Here is a 20,352-nt window from a genome sequence, read left to right as displayed (position 1 = left end):
AGACCAGGAAGCCACCCTGACCCTCCTCAGTCAATACCAATAGGCCCACATTTCAGTGCTTGGGCCTTGATTATAACACATAATCCAGAATAATTTAAAACCTCTATCTGTAAGGTTCTTTACACTTTGCAAAATGCTTTCCCCACTTCATTATTCCACTTAACCTTCATGTCAACACTGAAAAAGGTATTCTTCACCCCATTTTACAGATTAAACTGGGAAGCTCAGAGAAATTAAGTATTTAGCCCAAAATTACACTCTATAGATACTGTGTCGGGGCCAAGCACCTCAGCTCCCAGCTTACCTCTTCCTCTTCCTCCTCACCCTCTCTGTCAATAATCTGAAGCAGCCTTTTTTTGTCATCATCTGCTTCTTCTACCACAGTCATTTCCTCCTCCCGGTAGCGGCCACGCTCTCGAGCACCAGCCTGTCTCCGACGCATTTTCAGCTCTTCCTCTTCATCATCCCGGGGACGTTTTGTGCCCCTGTTGGGCTAAGAAAGAGAAAGAAGAAATACAGGATTTTAAAGCTGGAAAAGACATAGAAAGGCATACATAGTAAACATTCTTAAAGCTTTCAAGAATTCCCCGACTGAAAAGTACCATAGCATACAGTTTCTCCCACAAAATGGAGTAAAGTTCTAAGTGGTTATTTTTTACACCCTTAATGATTCTATAAATACAAGATTAAAGTCACCTACAAAGCAGCTGGCTTTTATTTCTGACAGAATTTTTTCAATAATCCAAAGCTTATCACTTCACCAAAGTTCCTGTATATACAGAAATCCCAGGGAACAAAGCCACTTAGAGATGGGGATGCCAGGTTAGGCTCAATTTACTAGTTAGGACACAATCCCCAACACCAATCCCTCAGTATGTGGTTTTAATTCAGGTCTAAGAAAGATTATAGTCACTCACAAGTAGTTTAAACAGAGAATATTACATATTGTAACTTCTGAGGGTCTACAACACACTAAATTCCTACTTTACAGAAGAGATAGTAAGGCCCAGAGGTCAAGTATAATCCAAGGTCACAAAACCAGCAACAGCACTGAAATCAGAACTGGGACTTCCTGACTCCTAGCCCAGGGCTTTTCCCACCATACTGTCAGGACCTCATTTTGCCTTTGACAGTGCAGTCCATGGAGGAGTTCTTACAACTGCTTGCCATTAAATTGGAATAAAACAGGGTACTACTGAAATGGGCCTCAGGGCTGAGGAGGAACAGACACCAACAGCCCAACTGCACCAGTCAGCTTGGATTACCACTCTGCAACTTTGGGCATGTCATTTAACCTCTCCAAGCCTCAGTGTCCTCATCTACAAGTGGAGATTATAACACTTTTCTCTGTGAATTTAAAAAAAAAGATGCTTTTATGTGTGTGTTTTTAACCATGTTTTCAGCTCTACTGAAATATAACTGACATATAAGATTGTGTAAGTTTAAGGTATTACAAAATGATGATCTGACTCACACATATTGAGAAATGATTCATCACCTCACGTAAGTACCTTTTTCTTTTTCTTTTCTCTTTTTGATGGTTGAGAACTTAAGATCTTAGCAACTTTCAAGCATATAATACAGTATTATTAACTACAGTCACTCTGCTATACATTAGATCCCCAGAACTCATAACTGGAAGTTTGTACCAGTTTAGTGAAAGAACCTAAACTGGAACAGTACTAAACAAATACATAAAATTATTACCATGAGTTAGTTAATCCATATGATTCTGTCTTCCCCAACACAAAACATCTGTGTTAGGCTCTTCAATGAGCTCTTCTTTATCTGTTATAATAACTGCACACGCCAACAGTGTGCTAGTTGCAATGTGGTATGTTACTATCAAAATGAACAAAGTGCCACATTCACTACCAACCGGCTAAGTTGTTTGGTGATAACAGACAAATTCCTACGATAGTTACTCATCTCACCTTGTGACTTAGAGCCCACCCTGTTACTGCACTCTGCTGTCCCAGTGGTGCAAATTCATTCCCCTCTATATTCTTGCACCCTGCTGCTTCCACATACCAGGTGCTTCAGTAAGTCTAAGCATATGACATTGCTTAGAAAATTCACATTAGACAATTTGGTTTGTGAGGTACCACCTGCTATTTTTCACTCTGTTCCTAAGTCTCCCTGGGGTAGATTATGATTTCATATGCTCATACTCTATTTCCATAAATACAAAATTACAAAAATCTATTTTCATCATTACTGGTCTCCACTTTAAAAAGAAGAAGAAGAAAAAGAAAAAAGAAATCAACATGCCAGTAACCATAGAGTACAAGAAAAAGGAGGTGGTGGTTTTCCCGTGAGAAGGGGAAGGAGGAAGCTTACTCCTAAAGGAGGACAGGCTTCAAACTAGGAATGTGTAGCGCCCCAGCAGGTAAGGAACTTCAGCCCCCTGGGAGCGTTAATTCTTTCAGGCTCATAAAACAAGTCCTGCTGTGGTTCTGATTAGCGTGAGCCTGCTGCACCAGCCAAGTCAGAGCATGAGCTCCACAGTTCTCTGCGGAAAGGAGGTTTCTGGATTGTTTATCACAGGGCAGAGAGAAAAGGCAGTGGACCACAATTAAAAGGAGAAAACTAAATACTGCCATAGTTAAGAAATGCAAAATAGAACAATGGCAATGTCTCTTTTGAACACATCTTCCAATCCACTTCTGCAAAGCAAACATTTCAGAGGTTGGGGAGGAGATTTGTTTTTACCCCTAATAACAATTTCCACAGAAATAGCACTTCCCTTCTGCAGAACTTACAGTACTTCTTTCAATCTTCATCACATCTCTGGGGATGAGAAGAAGTTAACAGTTCTATTTTATAAGCAGGGAGACAGGATGCCTGAGATCCTTTAATAAACTCTTGGGAAGATAACCCGGTGCCTTCTAAAAGTTGAAACTGATCTCTGGGAAGCTTGTCAATCTACCATGATTCCAGGACCTAACTGAGACAGATCTGGAGGACTTTCAGGCAAAAACATATACCTATAAACATAAGTCATACAAGACCCTGGCCAAGCTAAAACAATATTGTTAAACTACTCAGTGAACAAATAATTTATTAAAGAATTGAAGGCTTGAAGGATCCTCAAGCAATCATCCTGGCCCAGTACCAGTCCCCAGCTTCCCTTAGGGTAGTGTCTAAATGGGAACACAGGGACAAGGCCAGAATGGATTTTCAAGACAAGGACAGCTTTGCCAATCTTTATGAGTAGGCTAAGCACATCCATAAGAGGGCAGCCTTTAGGTTCACCCACTGTATCTCCAACCTCCTTTCCTCTCACACAGGGTATTCAGCTTTAGCTCCTCGCGTGGAGGACAACTCGGTGGCAGAGCACAGCAGCACCCACTGGGATGCTGTGACAGGGCTCCTTCACCAACATATCCGCCCCCATCTCCCTGTCCAACAGGTGGATAAGCTGTCCAAAGGTCCTGATATATTTTATTTCAGCATTTTTCTCTCCCAAGGCAAAATTTCAAGAACTTGTTCTTTCCTTCTCTTCTCAACCCTCAATTCTCTCTTTTTCAGATACTAACACTCCAAATAGAGAAATTTCTACTCACTTCTGAATTTTGACCATTTTGAACAATAAAGGTTAAAATTCATTTCTTTAACAAATACATATTAAGTGCCAACTATATATAAGGTACTGTGCTGGTGACTGGGGACATACGTGTAAATAAAACAAACATTGCTTTGCTATCAAGGGGCTTAACAGTATAGGACATGGCAGTCCAATCAAAATACAATGCAAGCTACAGATGTAATTTTAAATTTTTTAGCAGCCAAATTTTAAAAAGTAAAAAGGAAATTAATTTTAAAAATATATTTTATTTAATCTAATATATCTAAAATATTATCACTTCAACATGTAATCAATATAAAAAATTACTAATAAGGTATTTTACTTTTTTTTATACTAAGTCTTTGGAATCTGGTAGATGTATTTTACACTTATAGTGTATCCCAACACAGACCTAGCCCCATTTCACGTGCCCACAGCCCTGTGCAGCTAGTGGCTACAACACTAGACATCCCAGGTCCAGAGAATTTTCATCTAAGGGCTTCCTGTTTTCTGATAATGTCAAAATGAAACTGGCTTTCTGGCAACATTGAATGAAATATAGATTCACATAAAGCTGAAGTTCTATTTGTGAAAGATCCCTATTAAAAACTCTGAAGCTAACCTAGAAGTAAACTTTTAAATTATATTTACCAATATTCACCACTGAGAGAGAGATCAGTTATACAAAACAAAGCAAGAATACAGAAGTGGGGAAAAACCTAGGAGCTGTCAAACTGATTTCACTACAGAAGAGCCAAAGAGCTCCGTATCCGGAAAGGAGTTGTAACACTCAAAGCCGGTCAGAGAGGCCAACAGCTCGGGCCTGAGCGCTCCTTGCATCTTACACAACCAGTCCCAAGAGGATTAAGCTGTTCTTACCAGTCACCTTTGGAGATTAATTTGTTTTGGTATCTGAAAAGTGTTTGGAATCCCTCAAAATGAAGGAATGACAAAAGAAACTGTTCTTAATAAAGTCATTTCTCTGCTTCTGCTGCCCACAGCAGAAAAATGATTAACTCTTAACTTCTGATGTACTAGGATATCAGCCTTTAAGGATTTTTACAATCTTCTACATTCCTCACCTTACTCCCAACAGGTGGTGAGTGAAATAAATGCTCATGAAGCATTTGCCACCATCCAGTGACATAGCTAGTACCCTTTCTAGGCTACATAGATTCCCACTTGCTCAAAGCTTATAGGAAGCTCCAAGAATATATATATAAAATGCCTTTACTTTCCAAAAATCTTGAAGCCTAGTGTGTGTGTGTGTATGTGTGTGTGTGTGTGTGTGTGTGTGTGAGTATGTGTGTGTGAGACAGAGAGAGAGAGAGAGAGAGAGATGATATACATATACTCATCCCCCTGGAAATAGAAATCACGACATCTCCACGAAAACTTTGGAAAAAAACAACTAAATTAGCAATCTGCCTAGGATACTCCCTGAATACTCAGACAATATCCAACCTAAGCTTTAGGTTTCATTTCTCTCTCTCTTTCTTTCTCCTTCTCTCTCTCTCTTTTTAATTAAAAAGCAATGAGAAGCTGTAGCTGTAATGAGGGGCTATGGGAAAATGTAGTTATATTGGGCTCAAAGTAATGTACCATAGGAAGAGGCTACATCACCAGAACGAATCCTAAATTAAAACTCCACTATGAAACCAACTCCATTTCCTCTGAGCATGCAATCTATATTATCACATTTATGGTCTGTCTCGACCTCAATTAGACTTGGGGTGGGGGGAAGAAAGGGGACTTCTATAATAAGCAATAATGGTATCATTATGATAAATTATGAAAACACACAGTGCAATTATTAATGTGAAGAGCACATTTGTACCAGGATATGGCAGTGTAGATATGCACTATGGAGGGAACTTCTAAATATAGCTCAACGTTCCAAGTTACCCAGCTAAGAAATGGAGTAACTTTCGTAAAATGTACTTTCATGTTAACGGAAGAAAAAGTATGTTCAATTTTATAAAAGAAATGGAAAACGTCAAAGGAAATCTTCTACAACTTTATAACCAACCAAGAATTCTTCACCTAGCACCAAGAAGGTCACATATCTTCAAAAAAATGCCTTTCAAGTTGGGGCATGAAGTGCTGTTTCCTAAATATCAAACAATAGGAAAGACTCAAATTTGAGCTGAAACAGATAATCTAGTTTATCCCTCTCTTTATAGAAATAGGGGAATCTGAGCTTGGTAGGTTTAAGCAACTTGTCTGTGGTGGAGAATAATGTAAGGCTTCTAATTCCCAACATAGCGCTCTTCCTTCTTCGCCACAGTAACGAGTCACTCCTAACCTGTCTGCAATGGTCATATGCTATCTGGAGAATGAGTTTTGGAGTCAGATTTTCCTAAATTCAAATCCTGGTCCCTCCACTGGGCAGCCCTGAAAAGTAACTTACCCATTCCAGGCTTGAGTTTTCTCAGTCTATAAACTAGGAACGACCACCACTTTCACACAGACATTTATGTATATATGTATTTATGCACATAAAGGCCAATGTTACAAAGTGCTGATCACAGTTTAGCCCACAGAAGACAATACATTTATCTGTCTTTGACACACCTGACTCAAAACCAAAGAACCTCAAGGTTAAGGGTGTTCACCATTAATGGGTTTTAAAATGAGGATTCCTTTTTTAATGTCACAATATTTGATAGACCCCACCCACAGCTGCACTTTTTAGTATCCAATGATTGAGACAAGACACAATGACAACAAATTGATTTCTATGTATTTGGTAATACTTTTCATTGAATTTGTGTTTCTAATTGCCACGTTTATGAGGGAGAAGACAGAAACAGAGAGACTAATTGATTTTGAGAGACTGAGATTCATTCTACAGAAAATGCTTGTGTCATCTAAATTCACAACCTCTTGCAATAATTCTGAGGCACTAGACAATTCAGACTTTAGGAACCCTTGATTTAACTCAGTCATCTTTCCGAGGTTTGAAACCCCTTTAAAACATTTCTGCTAGGCATACGCTGAACCTTTCCTAACACTTTCAGTGACCAGAAACTAAACCTCCCTAAATTGTGCCCCTTCCATCTCTCAGTCACTCAGAGAGTTTATTAAAGAGAAACCTTTCAACCTACAATTTTCTTCCATAGATTCCAATCTTTCTCCTTAAAGCAATATAAAGTAGGTTTAGTCTCACTCTCACATTAAAAAAATTTTTTTTTATTATTTTAAGACAGTAATACGATTTCATTCTTCCTCTCTCATTACCTTTTCTTTTTCAGAATAAACACTTCTGATATGGGGGAGAAGTGTGCATGTAACACAGAAAAGAAAGGGAAGTATACACATAATTAAATTCCTTTCTACCATTATTTTGGGATTTCATAATTTTAAAGCTTTCTGATTCCTCTTCAGATAATTAGACATATGGAATGTCACAAACCCAAGCTTGTGGACGAATTGGTCTAACCAATTTGAAACGTTCAGAAATCATCTGCTGTTAACCTCACCTGATTACATTTTGTCAGAATGAAAAGGAGTTTTCAAACATTCATTTTTACCAGATGGTAGTGAGTGGCCTGACCCAGAAGTTACAGATGAGCTGCAGTAATGAGTTTTCCCTTGCCTTTGTTGGCTGCACATTCACTGGTGACATTTTACAAGTAGGGCTTCTGGCTCAATCAATATTTGCAGGCATGAAACCTGCCAAAGTTAACATCAGGGCTCCCTTGCAAATTTGCTTAAGGCACCAGAACTGAAAAAGCTCACAATCTCTAATGCTGCAACTACCATCAGCCAAAGTCATCAGAGACAGAAAATTCTACCCACCTCAAAGTGTTGTTGTGATGCTTAAACACCTTACAAAGGGGCCTTACGTAAACTATAAAGTGCTATACCAATGTAAGGGATAATCATCATATTTTTAAGAAATATCTGAGCGACAATTCCAGATATTCAAATATAATTATATATTATGCCATTGCAAGACTTAAAACTTAAAAAAAAAATCAATGAATCATGGAAATTTACCACCTTTATTTTCTGGAAGAAAAAATAGGTACCAAAAAACTTCTCAAAATCTGAAAGCAAAGTCATCGCAAATATAAAACAGAACCTTCATTTACTTAATTCCCAATTTTAAAAATTACAGGCACCAAGACCATAATAGTTACTGGAGAATGTGGATTTTATCAATGTCCACAATGAAGGGAGGAAAAAAAAATCAATGTATCAAAAATTAACATCACCAACAGTCTCACTGATGATCTGTAATCTGATTGGCTGACAAGCAACATGAATGTGATTTATGACTTAAATCACTAGTCATGAACTCTACTTAATCAATTTTTCCTACCAAAAAAATTCTTACTCCTTGTTAAAGCCTGAATATATCTGTCTTGCTTCCAAAGGGTGTGCAGATTTCTTTTTTAGAAGTACAAACTATTCTTTATTGTCCATGATTTACTTTGACATCTTCTCTGATTAATACTGCAGCTGCATCAGAAAGCTGAATGTTGATTTGGTTTCTTTATTTATCAAGGCTAACAGAGGCAGATACTTGTAAAATCATTCTAAGGTAAACTACCTCCATTTTAACAGACATTATGAATGTTTTGTCAGCTGCACCAGAACCATGATCATTCATTCACTCAGAGAGTGTTTACTGAGCTAATAGAACCTGAACATCACTCTATTAGGTGCTGAAGGGAATATGAGACATCAACCCAAGAACAACAACAGATCTAAAATAAGTAATACAGTAGAATGCAAAGAGCAGCAGACCAATAATCAGAAAAATCTGGGTTCTAGTGAATCACTTACAAGTCACATGACCTTAGATAAGTCATTTGACTTACTAGCATAAGTAAGTCAAATGCTCTACCCTTGCTCTGCTACCTCACAAGACTGTCTTTAGTAAGATAACAGAAAGTAAGATTAAATAAAATAAAGATACAACACTATGAAAAGAAAACAGAGCCTAGGATTCAATTCCTTTTAATGACTGCTAACTGCAAAGTTTTATGTATCCAAGAGACTTTTAGAATTACTTAAAATCAGGGTTTGACAAGGAATACAGTAACAATTATGATTACAAAAGAAAAAACATGGAGTAGCCCACAAGCATGTAAAAAGGGCCCCAAGTCTCATTAGAACAGGGAAATGCACATAAAAACCATGAGGTATCATCAGGTTAGCAAAAATTAAAAAAAAAAATTAAAATCTCGCAATACCATGTGTTGGTGAGGATATAGAGAAACAAACTTAAAACTTGCTGATAGGAATGTAAATGAGTACGGAGCTAACTGGTGATACCTAATAACACTGAAGATGCATACATTCTACGACTATCCCAGCAAGTCTACTCCTAGGTATATATACATTAGAGAAATTCTCAGACATATGCACAAGGAGATATTTAAAGAATGTTCACTGGAGCATATCTGTAATAAGAAAAAAGAGAAGAAAATGTCAATGATCACTGGATGCATACATAAGCAGTAATCATAAAAAACAATGTATGGGAATAATAATCACCAAATTTAGGACAGTGATTGCTTCTAAGGGAAATAACAAAATTGGATTAGGGAGGCATATGCAATGAAATGGGATTAGGGAAGGGTACACAGGACACTTCAACTGTATAATACTTGACTTCTTAAAAAAAGATCAGAAGTAAACTTGGCAAAATGCTATTGTTACACACACATTTAGGAGGAAAAAAGAAGGACCACTAGAAGCTAGCAGGGAATCATGCAGAACAAGTCATGCCCAACTGGTTGCAGTCCCTTGATATGTTACTGCTGACTAAGGGTTTACAATACCTGCAGGGTACCTTTATCTCAACAAGATCTTTCACAAAGTCACTCAAGTGGGCAGCTGGAGAAATGTGGGTGAACAGAAGCACAGATAGGTAGCTCCACAATAGGTTGAACCAAAAGAGTTATGAGCAATGTAGAGTCCTTTGTTTAAATTCAAAATAGCAAATATATACACTCCCTACCAGGGGAGATATGACTTAAAAAACAAGTCATTCAGGAAAGAGTTGACAATTTCAGTAAATGCTAAATTCAATGAATCAACAGGATGGCCAACTTTAATTTTTCAAAAACCTAATGCATATTAAGGGTTCCCTATTAGAAGTATAACATCCAATTCGGCTACAGTTCCGTAGCACTGCGTTAGCCATCGCATTTTAAAAAGAGGCATTACAATCTCGATATTGCAAGAGCAGGATAGTACAGGTCTAGAAACCTTGTTAAAGAAAAAAAAATCAGAGAAGATTCAGGAAGGCACTCAAGAGTCACCTTCAGTTAGTTAAATGATGCCTTGGAATGGGGTAAATACATATAGTGCTACCATGAATAGCAGATCACCTTCTTTCCCCTATTTTTTCCAGCTAGAGAGAAATCATACTCAGTCTTAAACCCCAGCTCAAAGGTCACCTTCTCTAAGATTCTTCCAAACGCTCCAGCAAGATCTCTGAGCTTCCTCAGCAGGGGATCATATCATACTTGTATCAGCACACAACACGTGCACAAATAAATCTCCATCTCCTCTACAAAGTCATAAGCAGGGTCCTCAAGGGTAGATGCTCTGAGATCTGACCCTTGCTGCTAATACCTCAGCATGCAACAGTGCCCCACTCATAGCAGGTACTTAACCCATGTTGCTAAATCAATGAGACAAGGGAAGAGGACAGCTAAACCAATGAACTACCCAAGAAACATAATTTACTATTAGCAAATGTATAGAATGTATACATGTTCTCAGAATTCCTTGGGTTATTAGAAGACTGCAACCAAACAGAATTCATCTGTTCTGCATCTATACATTTTAGCATTTCATGCTGCCCTGGGCTATACAGCTTAGTAAATTTTCTAATGGTGGAACCAAGTGATATTCAGAGGGTAAGAATAGTAAAACTCAGATTAAGACAAAGAGTATTTGTGCAACCTCATAATCTACAGATGAATAAATTAAGACTTAAGGAAGTGACAAGACTTGAGCCTGAAGCCACAGAGCTGGATCTGGGATCTAACTCTCACTTTTGCAGGAGCGGTATACACAAGCTCTCAATCCTCTTTCCTTAGTCATAACCTCAGAAACTATCATCCTAAAGGCATGATTTGCATCATCTCTCCCTGCTGCCACCATCTTTCAACCAACATTAAAATCCCTCCTGCTATTTTCTACCCATGCTGTTAGCCAGGAAAGCTCTTTTCTGTAGTTGTTCCTTGCCCGTTTGGAAGTTCACTGCCCAAGAGAGCTTAATGTCATTAGTCTAAATGGAAACTGCAGAACTCCCTCCTCTGGGTCATTTGGGGAACCCACACTGAGCCCAGGGGTATCTACCATGAACAGCAGTCCATTTTGATCTTTAAACATTAAATAACAAACTAATATGGTAAGACTATTTAAAACTATTTACAGTTTTAAACCAAGGTTCAGACACAATAATTTCACTTTATTATTTAGGATGACACAAGGTTTAGGTATTTTATAAGTATATGCCACAGAGGCTGGGGGAAGCTGGGCTATGCATTCAGGAACCAGCAGACCCACACAGTGGCTTTGCAAGTTACATGGCACACCTGTTACAGGTACTTATGCTGACAGAGAAGTCTCCAGCTAGTGGAATACTGCTTCTAGCAATGGACAATTTCATTAAGATTAAAGTGGGGCAAGGAAATCTTTAATCACTTTTTCAGTAAGTTGCCTCTGAGGTCATTGCCAAGACTCAAAACTTCATTCCTCTTTCAAACAGGAGTGGTTGAGGGGGAAAGGGTATATACTAGCAAGAAGACAGACAGGAAAGAAAAAAGTGAAGATGTTTTGAGAAAATGGGAAGGGAGGAATACTCAGAGGGTATTAAATGGCCTGGGACTGAATGAGTGAGACCAGATCATAAACAAGAAACAAGTCATTTTATTCACTTACAAAATCTAGGTCTTCCACAGTTGCTCATTAATTGCTTAAGGGTCCCAACATGGCTTTGATGTTAGGAGCCTATGACATCAGCTATTACCATTATTTCTTCTAAAGCTTAAAACTTATCCACATAAGTCTGTTACACAATAGCTGCCACATTTATTTCAAGGAAGACAGAGCTCACATGAAACTTTGAGTATATGGTTAAGAAGAGTATTTTTCAACATTATGGGTAATACTTTAAAGTCTGAAAATGTAGCATGATCATATAATATACTTTCCACCACTGGAGTGTGGATTTACCTATCTCAGCTTGAAGTACCTGGTGTTATGGCCTCAATACACGCCTGCTGATGAGTCCATCGAAAACAATGAAAAGAGATGGTTTCACGTCTGCTTTTGTCTAAGACGCACTTTATTTTCTTCAACTCAAAGGTTTTACTATTTCTTGAAGCTTTACAACAACTAAAGTTAGCAAAATACCTCCATTCCCAATAAAGCCAAGGATAGTAAATGAGTTATTCTTAAGAGTCAGAAATATTTCCTTTACCCAGAAAATAGAGAGAACCCTGACCACCCCATGTGAAATATGATCAAAAGGAATTCTCTGGTGGCCTGGGTGAATGCCTCTTGCCCACCTACAGATTTCCCCTATAAGCTCTATCCCCACTACCACTGCTTACAGAAAGGCTACAAAACTGACTTCAAAGTGATTTTAAACTAATAACTGCTCACTTCCAGAACATTTTAGGATACTCAATTTCCTAGAAATAGCAACTAATAGACCAGAAAAGGCAAAATTCATACCCTGCTAGGCAGGAAGAAACTCTACCAAGGGTTAAGATAATTAAATAAGTGTCTTATACAGAAAAAAATAAATAATAGAATGAAATAATTGTTTTGAACTATCTCTCCCCCTTTTAAAGCTTTTCTTTGAAGCTTGGTAGGCTTATGATAAGAAAAAAACTTAAGATTGACTGCCTTTTTTAAAAAAGTACTTTAAAATAGTGCAGAGACAACTGGTTTTTTTGCATCATGCAAAGACATCATCACATGTTATAATAGCATTACTGTCTTATAAAGGGAAGCAAAGTGAATTTTCATAAGCAGGTTTCCTCTGTGGGTGAATCTCTAGTGAGTTACAACCAACTCAGAGAGAGCCATCAAGGCAAACTACCCATTAGCTGTCAATTTAGAATGACCCAAGAAAGCTAGCCCCAGAGCTCCATTGATATCTTTTCAACAACCTCTTAATGTTGTTTATAACACCTGTGTTAAAGCAGCCTGACATCAATCCTACTCACTTGTCTCAGACTGAAATTACTTAGAAACTTGAGAATTCTGGTAAACACACCAAAAAACAGAGATATCCTGGCTGAAAAACCCTGAACACAAGGGAATTTGGCCACCTCTTTTAAACAAAGCTGCAAAGGTAAGCCATGGTGGGTCTCAATAGGCAAAGTCAGATATAAATCTCACTAAGAGCTTCTTAGGAGGCACTGAGGTCAGAGAATCACAGGATTTAAAGAAACCAGAAAGAATTCCTCCTACAGCTTCCTCACCAAGTGATTATCCAAGCTAATAACAGTGATCATTAACTGTGTGCTTATTACATACCTGGAAATTCACATTTCATTATCTTTTTAATCCTCGCATAACCCTGCCATGTAGGTAGCACCATTCTCTGTTTCTTCAAGTGAGGAAACCAAGGCTCAGGTGGCTTGCTTAGCAAATTGCCTAAGGTCAAAGAGCCAGAAAATAGTGGAGATGGGATTCAAATTGGTAGTCTAAGCCCAAAGTTCTTGCTCATACTACTACCGTGTGATTGGGAAATCACCCTCCCTCAACTGATTTCTGTGCTTACTGCAGATCCATTTCCTGAGGCTACTCAAACTTAAGCGAGATTTTAGCAGCTCTACCACTTTTAATTTTAGAAACCCATGGGTGTCCCAGACCTGTACAAAACAAAGTGCATAAGAAATGATGCTAAAGTAGTCCCATTTATAGGGAGCATGGTGCAGAGAGAATGGATTTTAGTGGTCAGACACCTAATTTTGCTGTTACCAGTGTGTGACCTTGGGAAAATCACCACTGTCTCATCCTTGGAAAAAGCTCTCACAGCATGAGAAGAAATGCCTAACCCAGAAAAAGTACACAATAAATGTTTAGGAAAAAAAAGTCAAATGGAAATGGATATGCCAGATATAACCAACATGTAATTAAAAACCAATCTTGTTGTATTACCTCTTATTTTTTGCCTATAAGGCGGGGTAAAGAGAAAATAGCAAGTAGGGCCCACAGTAGACTTGGCGTAAGTCTTTGGCAAACAGATTTTTTTTTTAAAGCAAATTAATTAATTAATTAATTAATTAATTAATTAAATAAAATAAAAAATCTTTGGCAAATAAATGGATGAATCAATCTCTTGCTTTGGAGTCAGAGACAGCTCTGGCCTTTTAAAAAAATTCCAGTCAATTCCCAGGTTGCTACAGTATCAGAATCGAGGTTTTATCAAAATTATCAACTGTTACTTGAGACAAGTTTCATCCAACTGAGTGTTTCTAGTGTCACTATCATTCACAAAAACAGCTGAATATACTGTCCATCAAGAAAGAAGAGATAAGAAAGAGGAGGCAACTGTGGAGGTGCTAAGTCTTAACATAAAAAGATATCTGCAAGAGACCCGAAGTCAGCCACCTGATCACAGATTCACTGCTTCATTCACTCATTCCTCATTCTTTTCTTTCTTTAGTCAAGAGACATCTATTGAGTATTTACCATCCAGCAGGCATTGATCTAGTAACTGCCTTAGAGGAACTCAAAGTCCAATGGGAGGAAAGATATGCGATCAAGTGATTTCAATAAAGAATTGTTGGGAAACACAGTCTCATGCACGCAGTATGTCAAACCCCACTCAGATGCATAAAAATGGACCTTAGGCCTGGAATTCGACTTTACAAGAGATAAGGAGCCCATACAGCCTATGCCTGGTCTATCACCTTGTATGGGAATATGTTTCCCTGTTTCAGGCTCAGCAAGTGTCCCTTCCTTCTGCTTAAGCATGTCCGTCAATGGCCTTTAGTCATGCTACTAGCTTTCAGGTCTGGGTCCTTGTGCTGCAAGAAAGAGGGGTGCACGTAGGCCAACTGCCCAGCATCAAAAGGGGAAGGGCTCTGCTAGTCACAAGGGACTGACGTACACTGCTGGAGATGACCTGGCTGTCTCTTCTCTATGTGAGTAAAGCATTGTTTCATCCAGGGCTTGACTGTTTCGCGTTTTCCTTGGCAATTCCAATTCCAAGATGCAATGGGCAGTGTTTTAAGGCCTCCCCTGGGATTGGTAACTAATGCATGGCGTTCTGCTTCCCTGGATTTGATAACCAGTGCATGGTGTTCTACTGGACAAAAATGATACACACGGTAGACTGGAAGCAAGTACAAGGTAGGGTGAGGGTAGCATTCTGCTACATTCTACTCTCTAGGGTATCTGTTCTGAAGCTACCTTCATCCACTGGAGCTTACTATTAGGAAAAAGATTCTACCACCTACTTCCTGGGTGTCTTTGGGTAAGTCACTAAACCTCTGTTAACTCTCCTTACTTATCTATAAAATGTGACTAAGAATACTGATTTCCTGGGGTTGCATTTAAGACGATATGGAATAACATATCAAATAAAATCACACAATGCCTGGCTCTCATGGGCTTCAATACCTGGTAGTTCCCAGCTTTCTGTTTTGTTCTTTTGGCTGGGTGACATATGTAAGAGAAAACACACATTCACTTATTTCACTAGAAGTATAACAATTTCTACAAGCTCCCCTATGAGCTGTTTTTCATTCACTTCAAATCAGGAACATACTAACCCTACAAGTGACCCTCTTCCACAAACACTATCTATCAGTTGAAGGCAAACCTGCCAATAACGCAGAGGCAATACTTCAAGCCCAGCTGCAAACCTACCTCCCGATATTGTCCTGTTGGGCTTGGTGTCATGCTCCCAAAATAAGCCATACTCACTGTACTCAGTAATCAAAAGTTAAGATGGTTAGAAGTGCCTCTGCCTCACACAAGGTGAACCTTGGCTAAAAATTGCTTTTTTCATTAAAATAAGACTTCCTCAACCTCTTGCTGACAATCACAACTAGAACGTGGAGCCCAACAACAGGCAGTTAACCAGTCTTTATCTTGCTCTAATGGTCGTTTTAAGCACACAGAAAAGGTAGCAGGAAAATTACTAATTTAAACAAAATGTTTACTCTTCTAATTATGGGACAGGCTCCAAGAAGATGTAAAGTGATTTGCAATCTTCATTATGGAAACCCCACCGACCACTGGCACAAGTAATGTCAGCCAGAAGGCAGACACCATCTCTCTTTCCCCCACTGAGCCTTCTGTGTCCTTATAAGTTTTGGGGATAGAAGAAGAAATCTTTGGAAAAAGAAAAAAGATGAGGTAGAAGAATCAGAATTTCTGTCTCCCCAAGTTCATTATGCTGAGTGAGGTGGAAGGATCCCCAGTGATATGCCATGGAGATAATATTCAGAGACCACCTTAGCAAGCTAAGCAGCCTGAGGGCCTTTGAACTCTTAAGTCTTGTAAAAACTGCCCAGCTCAAGTGGTCTTAAGCAATTCTTTTTATTTGCTGAAAAATCCTGTCATCAAGGGTAAGAGGTGCATAGAAAACTAGGTGGTACCCACCAACAGCACCTCTGGTCAGAAGGAAATCTGTTCCTCTGCAGATACGCTTGTACCATTGCTAATTTGTGTTATCTCTGCCCATTCAGATCTCCTAGTGCTAGCTCAGGGAAAAAAGTCCCTGCCAACTAACTCTGACAAGTCTGATGGCAGAACTCCCACTGGAGAACCAGCAGAGACAGCAAAGGCAGGCAATTATTCCCTTTCATTAGAGAGAGTTCTTTTTAAGTTTGTTCGTTTTTTTTAAATTTTGAAAACAAAAAGTAGCCATTCACAGCCACTGCTCACCGCAGTCACTTATACAACTGGCAGAAACTGAAGTTTCCCCCTAAGCCAACTGAAAAAGATGTCCTAGAAGTAACCAGAAATGGCTATGCCCCTTTAATTACCCACTGTAATGTAAAACCAGACATGGAGAGAGGATGGCCATAGCAAATCTGGACAAAACAGTGGTGATATTTAATCATCAGTCCAGACCATCTGCAACTGTTTTGCAGAAGCACATAAAGTTTATGTATTCCAAAGCTTCACACAAGTTACCAGGTGCTGAGGGTCAGCTGCATTGTCCTCGGGCTGCTTTCTTCATTCTCTCCAGGGCAGGGTGCTCAACAAAAGGCACCATGCCCACACTGTCTGTGCCAAGCCTGGCACTAGAAGAGTGTTGCTTCTTGATTAAGCCAGAACACAGATTAAATGTTCAGAACTGGAAGATTCTGAAAACAATCTAGGCGGGAAAGCAATTAACCCAGGGAGAGCACCACTTCAGCTGCAGCCCTCTGCAGCACAAAGGTGAATTCTACCCGCCTTGAACAACCGAACTGGCCAGATTGCTCCCCTACAATCTATTCTCCACTCTGCAAACGCAGTGCTCTTTTAAAACAACCAAATTGTGTCACTCCACAGCTTAAAACCCCTAATGGCTTCCCAGTGTACTGACAGTAAAATCTAAACATTTTAGGGTTTCCCATCCTCCCCACAGCTGACCTCTTTCCTCATCTCTGTCCCCTCCTCACTCACCATGCTGTAGCCATACTGCCTCAAACATGACAAGCTTATTCCCACCTTAGGCTTTTGTAGTGGTTTTCCCCTTGGTTTACGTTGCGTTCCTACAGCTCTTTATGTGGCTAGATCCTTCGCATCATGCATTCTCAGCTCAAATGTTACTCCCTCAGAGAGGTCTTCTTGAATCTTCTGGTGATCCCCCACCACTCAATTACATCAGCCCATTTTCTTCCCTTCATATCCCTATTTAAAACCATCTTGTTTTTGTTTAACTAGTTTGCATTTTTTTTGCGTGTTTAGGTGTTCTTATTTATTTGCATTTGTTTTGTTTGTCTTCTTTATTGTCTGCCTTGCCTCCCTAGATATAAGTTCCATAAAGACAAGGGACTGCAACTTTCTCGTGTGTCTATTCCCAACGTCTAGTATAACGTCCTGCATTGAGTAGGCATTTAATAAATTTGTTGAATAATTAAAGAGTGAAAGATTCAATATGGATTACTAATTCAAATAAAATTTACTAGCCCTCAAAAATCTGGACTGGCCAACAGCCTGACTGTGAGCATATGTCATAAAGCCCCTAGAAACATTAGCTGGTTCTTCGCCAAGCCCTGGTGAGTGACTAGGAGACAATGGCAAAAGGAGACAAGACCAAGATGGAGAACTTGTAGGCTCTCAAAGTTGCAGAACTAGAAAATCTGCAAGCCTCTCGGGTAGCATCTTGCTCAAACTGTCCTTTCACAGGAGGATCAGGTGGGCTGACAAATGGTGATTACCAATGCACTGGGGCCAAAGGTTGGGTCTTGAAGGTCCAGCTAAGGCAGGGTACACCATATGAGGTACACTATATGAGGTAGTTTCAGTCCCAGCCAGGCAGAGTCCTCCTGGATAAGGAAGCAGTTGGGAGCCAAAGAGAAGATGTACATACTTAGTCTAAAAAAACTGGTGTGTGTGTGTGTGTGTGTGTGTGTGTGTGTGTGTTGGGAGAGGGAAATGAGAGATAGGGCCAAGGGCCAAGCACAAGACAGGAACTGGGCAGAGGCATGAACAGGTCAGGAACAAGCACACAGGGTCTCAGGTGATTGCTACAATTTAGACTTCATGGGCTAGTAGGTGTATGAATCTGTGTAAGACTAGCTTAAAGATATAGGATCAAGGCAATCAGACAGGTAAATGACTCCCCTCCAGAAAGATAAGAAATCATGAAAGAAAGGGGCACTCCACAGAAGGCCAGGTAAACCCCTATCTGTGAGTTCTAGTTTCTCCTAACAGACTCCTGAGTAGTGGGCAATAGCAATTGCTCAGGTGTTCTTCAGTCTCCAAGATGACAGTGATGGGTAAAAAGATGTTAGAGGAAATGCTAAATGGAAAATGAAGACAAGTTACACTAACATGACTACTAGCATCACGCGGACTTCAGTATCTAACAGAAGAGCCCCACAGTTTTACAGTTTATCCAAAGATGACCAAGAATCATTCATCCAACAACCTCAACTTTTCATGACACCATTAAAAGAAAGCAAAAAAGGCCCTAAATAAAACCCTATTAAACAATAACACTAAGGAGTGACAGCTGACACCAAAATGAAGCAAGAAAAACTGTAAGTAGGCACAAGAACTCAAAATCTAACACTCCAAAGTGTTTTAATGTAGGAGTAAAAGCTTTCCACCCCTCAAAAGGTCAGGAAAGAAATTGAACACAATTAACACGTGTTCATAATAACGAGCCTAAGACAACAGTGTGACCTACTGAGAAAGACAAGAATGTGTATGTTTTAGAAAAAACTCCATACAAAATGATGAAAAATTCAAGTTTTAAATATGTGAAGGAGGAGGGGACATAATCACGGAAAAAAGCACTTCTCTGAACCCCATTTTATCACCAAGTAGTTGAGATCCTGAGGCAAGTCACATTCCCTCTCTGTGCTCTGCTGTCCCCGTCCGTAAATAGAGGAGGTTGTGACAGATCATTTCTAGGTCCTTCTTTTCCAGCACTCTTGCTCTACTTCGAAACTTCAGTTATCTGGAAAGTCTGTTTATGAGGAACACCACATTCTCCAAAGACACTAGATAAAAGTTAGTGCAATTCAATGCAACCTGTATTTTCAAATAAGGAAACTCATTATGGGCTTCTTACAGCTCCAACCCTCAGTTCCTCAATGGCAATGTCTTTTTCTTGTCCTCTTTCGTTGCTGAGTTTCAGCATTCTGTTGATTCTTTAATTCTTTAGCATCGCCATCTTCCCCTACCCAATGAGTTACTCCTGTCAGAGCCCCCACTCCATGTTTCAGCTTCTCTGCCAATAATTATGTAACTGAAATGCTCAAGTTTCCCTTATTATTAATATGGGACACTATTAGCTGTTTCCTTGGAAGCATTAAAGTTCAAAGAGGACAGAAAAAGATAACACAGCAACTGTAGCTGCAATTCTTTTCCTTTTATCCAAAGCTGCAAAGAAAACAGCATTCCAAAATGACACACCAGCAGAGGGCTGATATACTATTAATGTTTAAGTCTGTTAATGATCCCAAAAGTAACTGCAAACTTAGTTACTCTTAACTGAGGGGGGTGGGTGTCAAATAAAAATGTAACTAATCTTCAATTTTATGTACTAACAGAATGAGCACATGAATAATGCCAAACAAAGTGTTCAATAATCAATCATACCTGCTTTGGGAATACAGTCAGACACAGTCAGAGAGAAGCCTCCTAACATTCTGTGCTTGATTTCAAATCCTTCTCAGTTCAGTCAATGGCTTTGGACAGTGCTGGGTAGTAGATAATCTGCCTACAGGCAACTGATACCCTAAAATGAGCTAAGAGAGGAAGATGCACTGTGGTAGTCTCACTAGATCTTTCACTGAACTCAGGATGAAGATAATCTAGTGTCTATTTACCAACCCACAATGGAGATGGGGTTCTAAAGTTAAACTTTAGGCCAATACATTTTCAGAAAAGTCACTCCTGGAACCCTGTGGAAAAGAAAATATTTTTGAACTATTCAGCTGAAATACTAGACTCAAATGACTGACCTTGGAGAAGGTAAGAGAATTTCTGCTGTACCTTCTCTGAATTCCATTTTCTCTACAGCTATTCAAGACTCAGACCAAAACCAACCATTTCTTCCTTCAGGAAACTTAAGGGAAAAAAGAAAAGAAAAAGAAAGGAGTAATTTGTAAATGAGATCC

General features: G+C 39.2%; 1 protein-coding gene across 1 annotated transcript in view; it reads right to left on the bottom strand.

The window, feature by feature from the left end:
* Positions 1 to 20,352, bottom strand: part of CTNNBL1 (catenin beta like 1) — a 143,948-nt gene that overhangs the window by 114,891 nt on the left and 8,705 nt on the right. The window contains 1 exon segment of the mRNA XM_006188621.2: positions 305 to 493. Within this exon segment, the coding sequence (XP_006188683.1) occupies positions 305 to 493 (189 nt within the window).

Source organism: Camelus ferus, chromosome 19 (genome assembly GCF_009834535.1).
Source record: "Camelus ferus isolate YT-003-E chromosome 19, BCGSAC_Cfer_1.0, whole genome shotgun sequence".
NCBI lineage: Eukaryota > Metazoa > Chordata > Mammalia > Artiodactyla > Camelidae > Camelus > Camelus ferus.
Note: the sequence above shows the minus strand (reverse complement) of the source record. Positions and strands in the feature narration are given on the sequence as shown.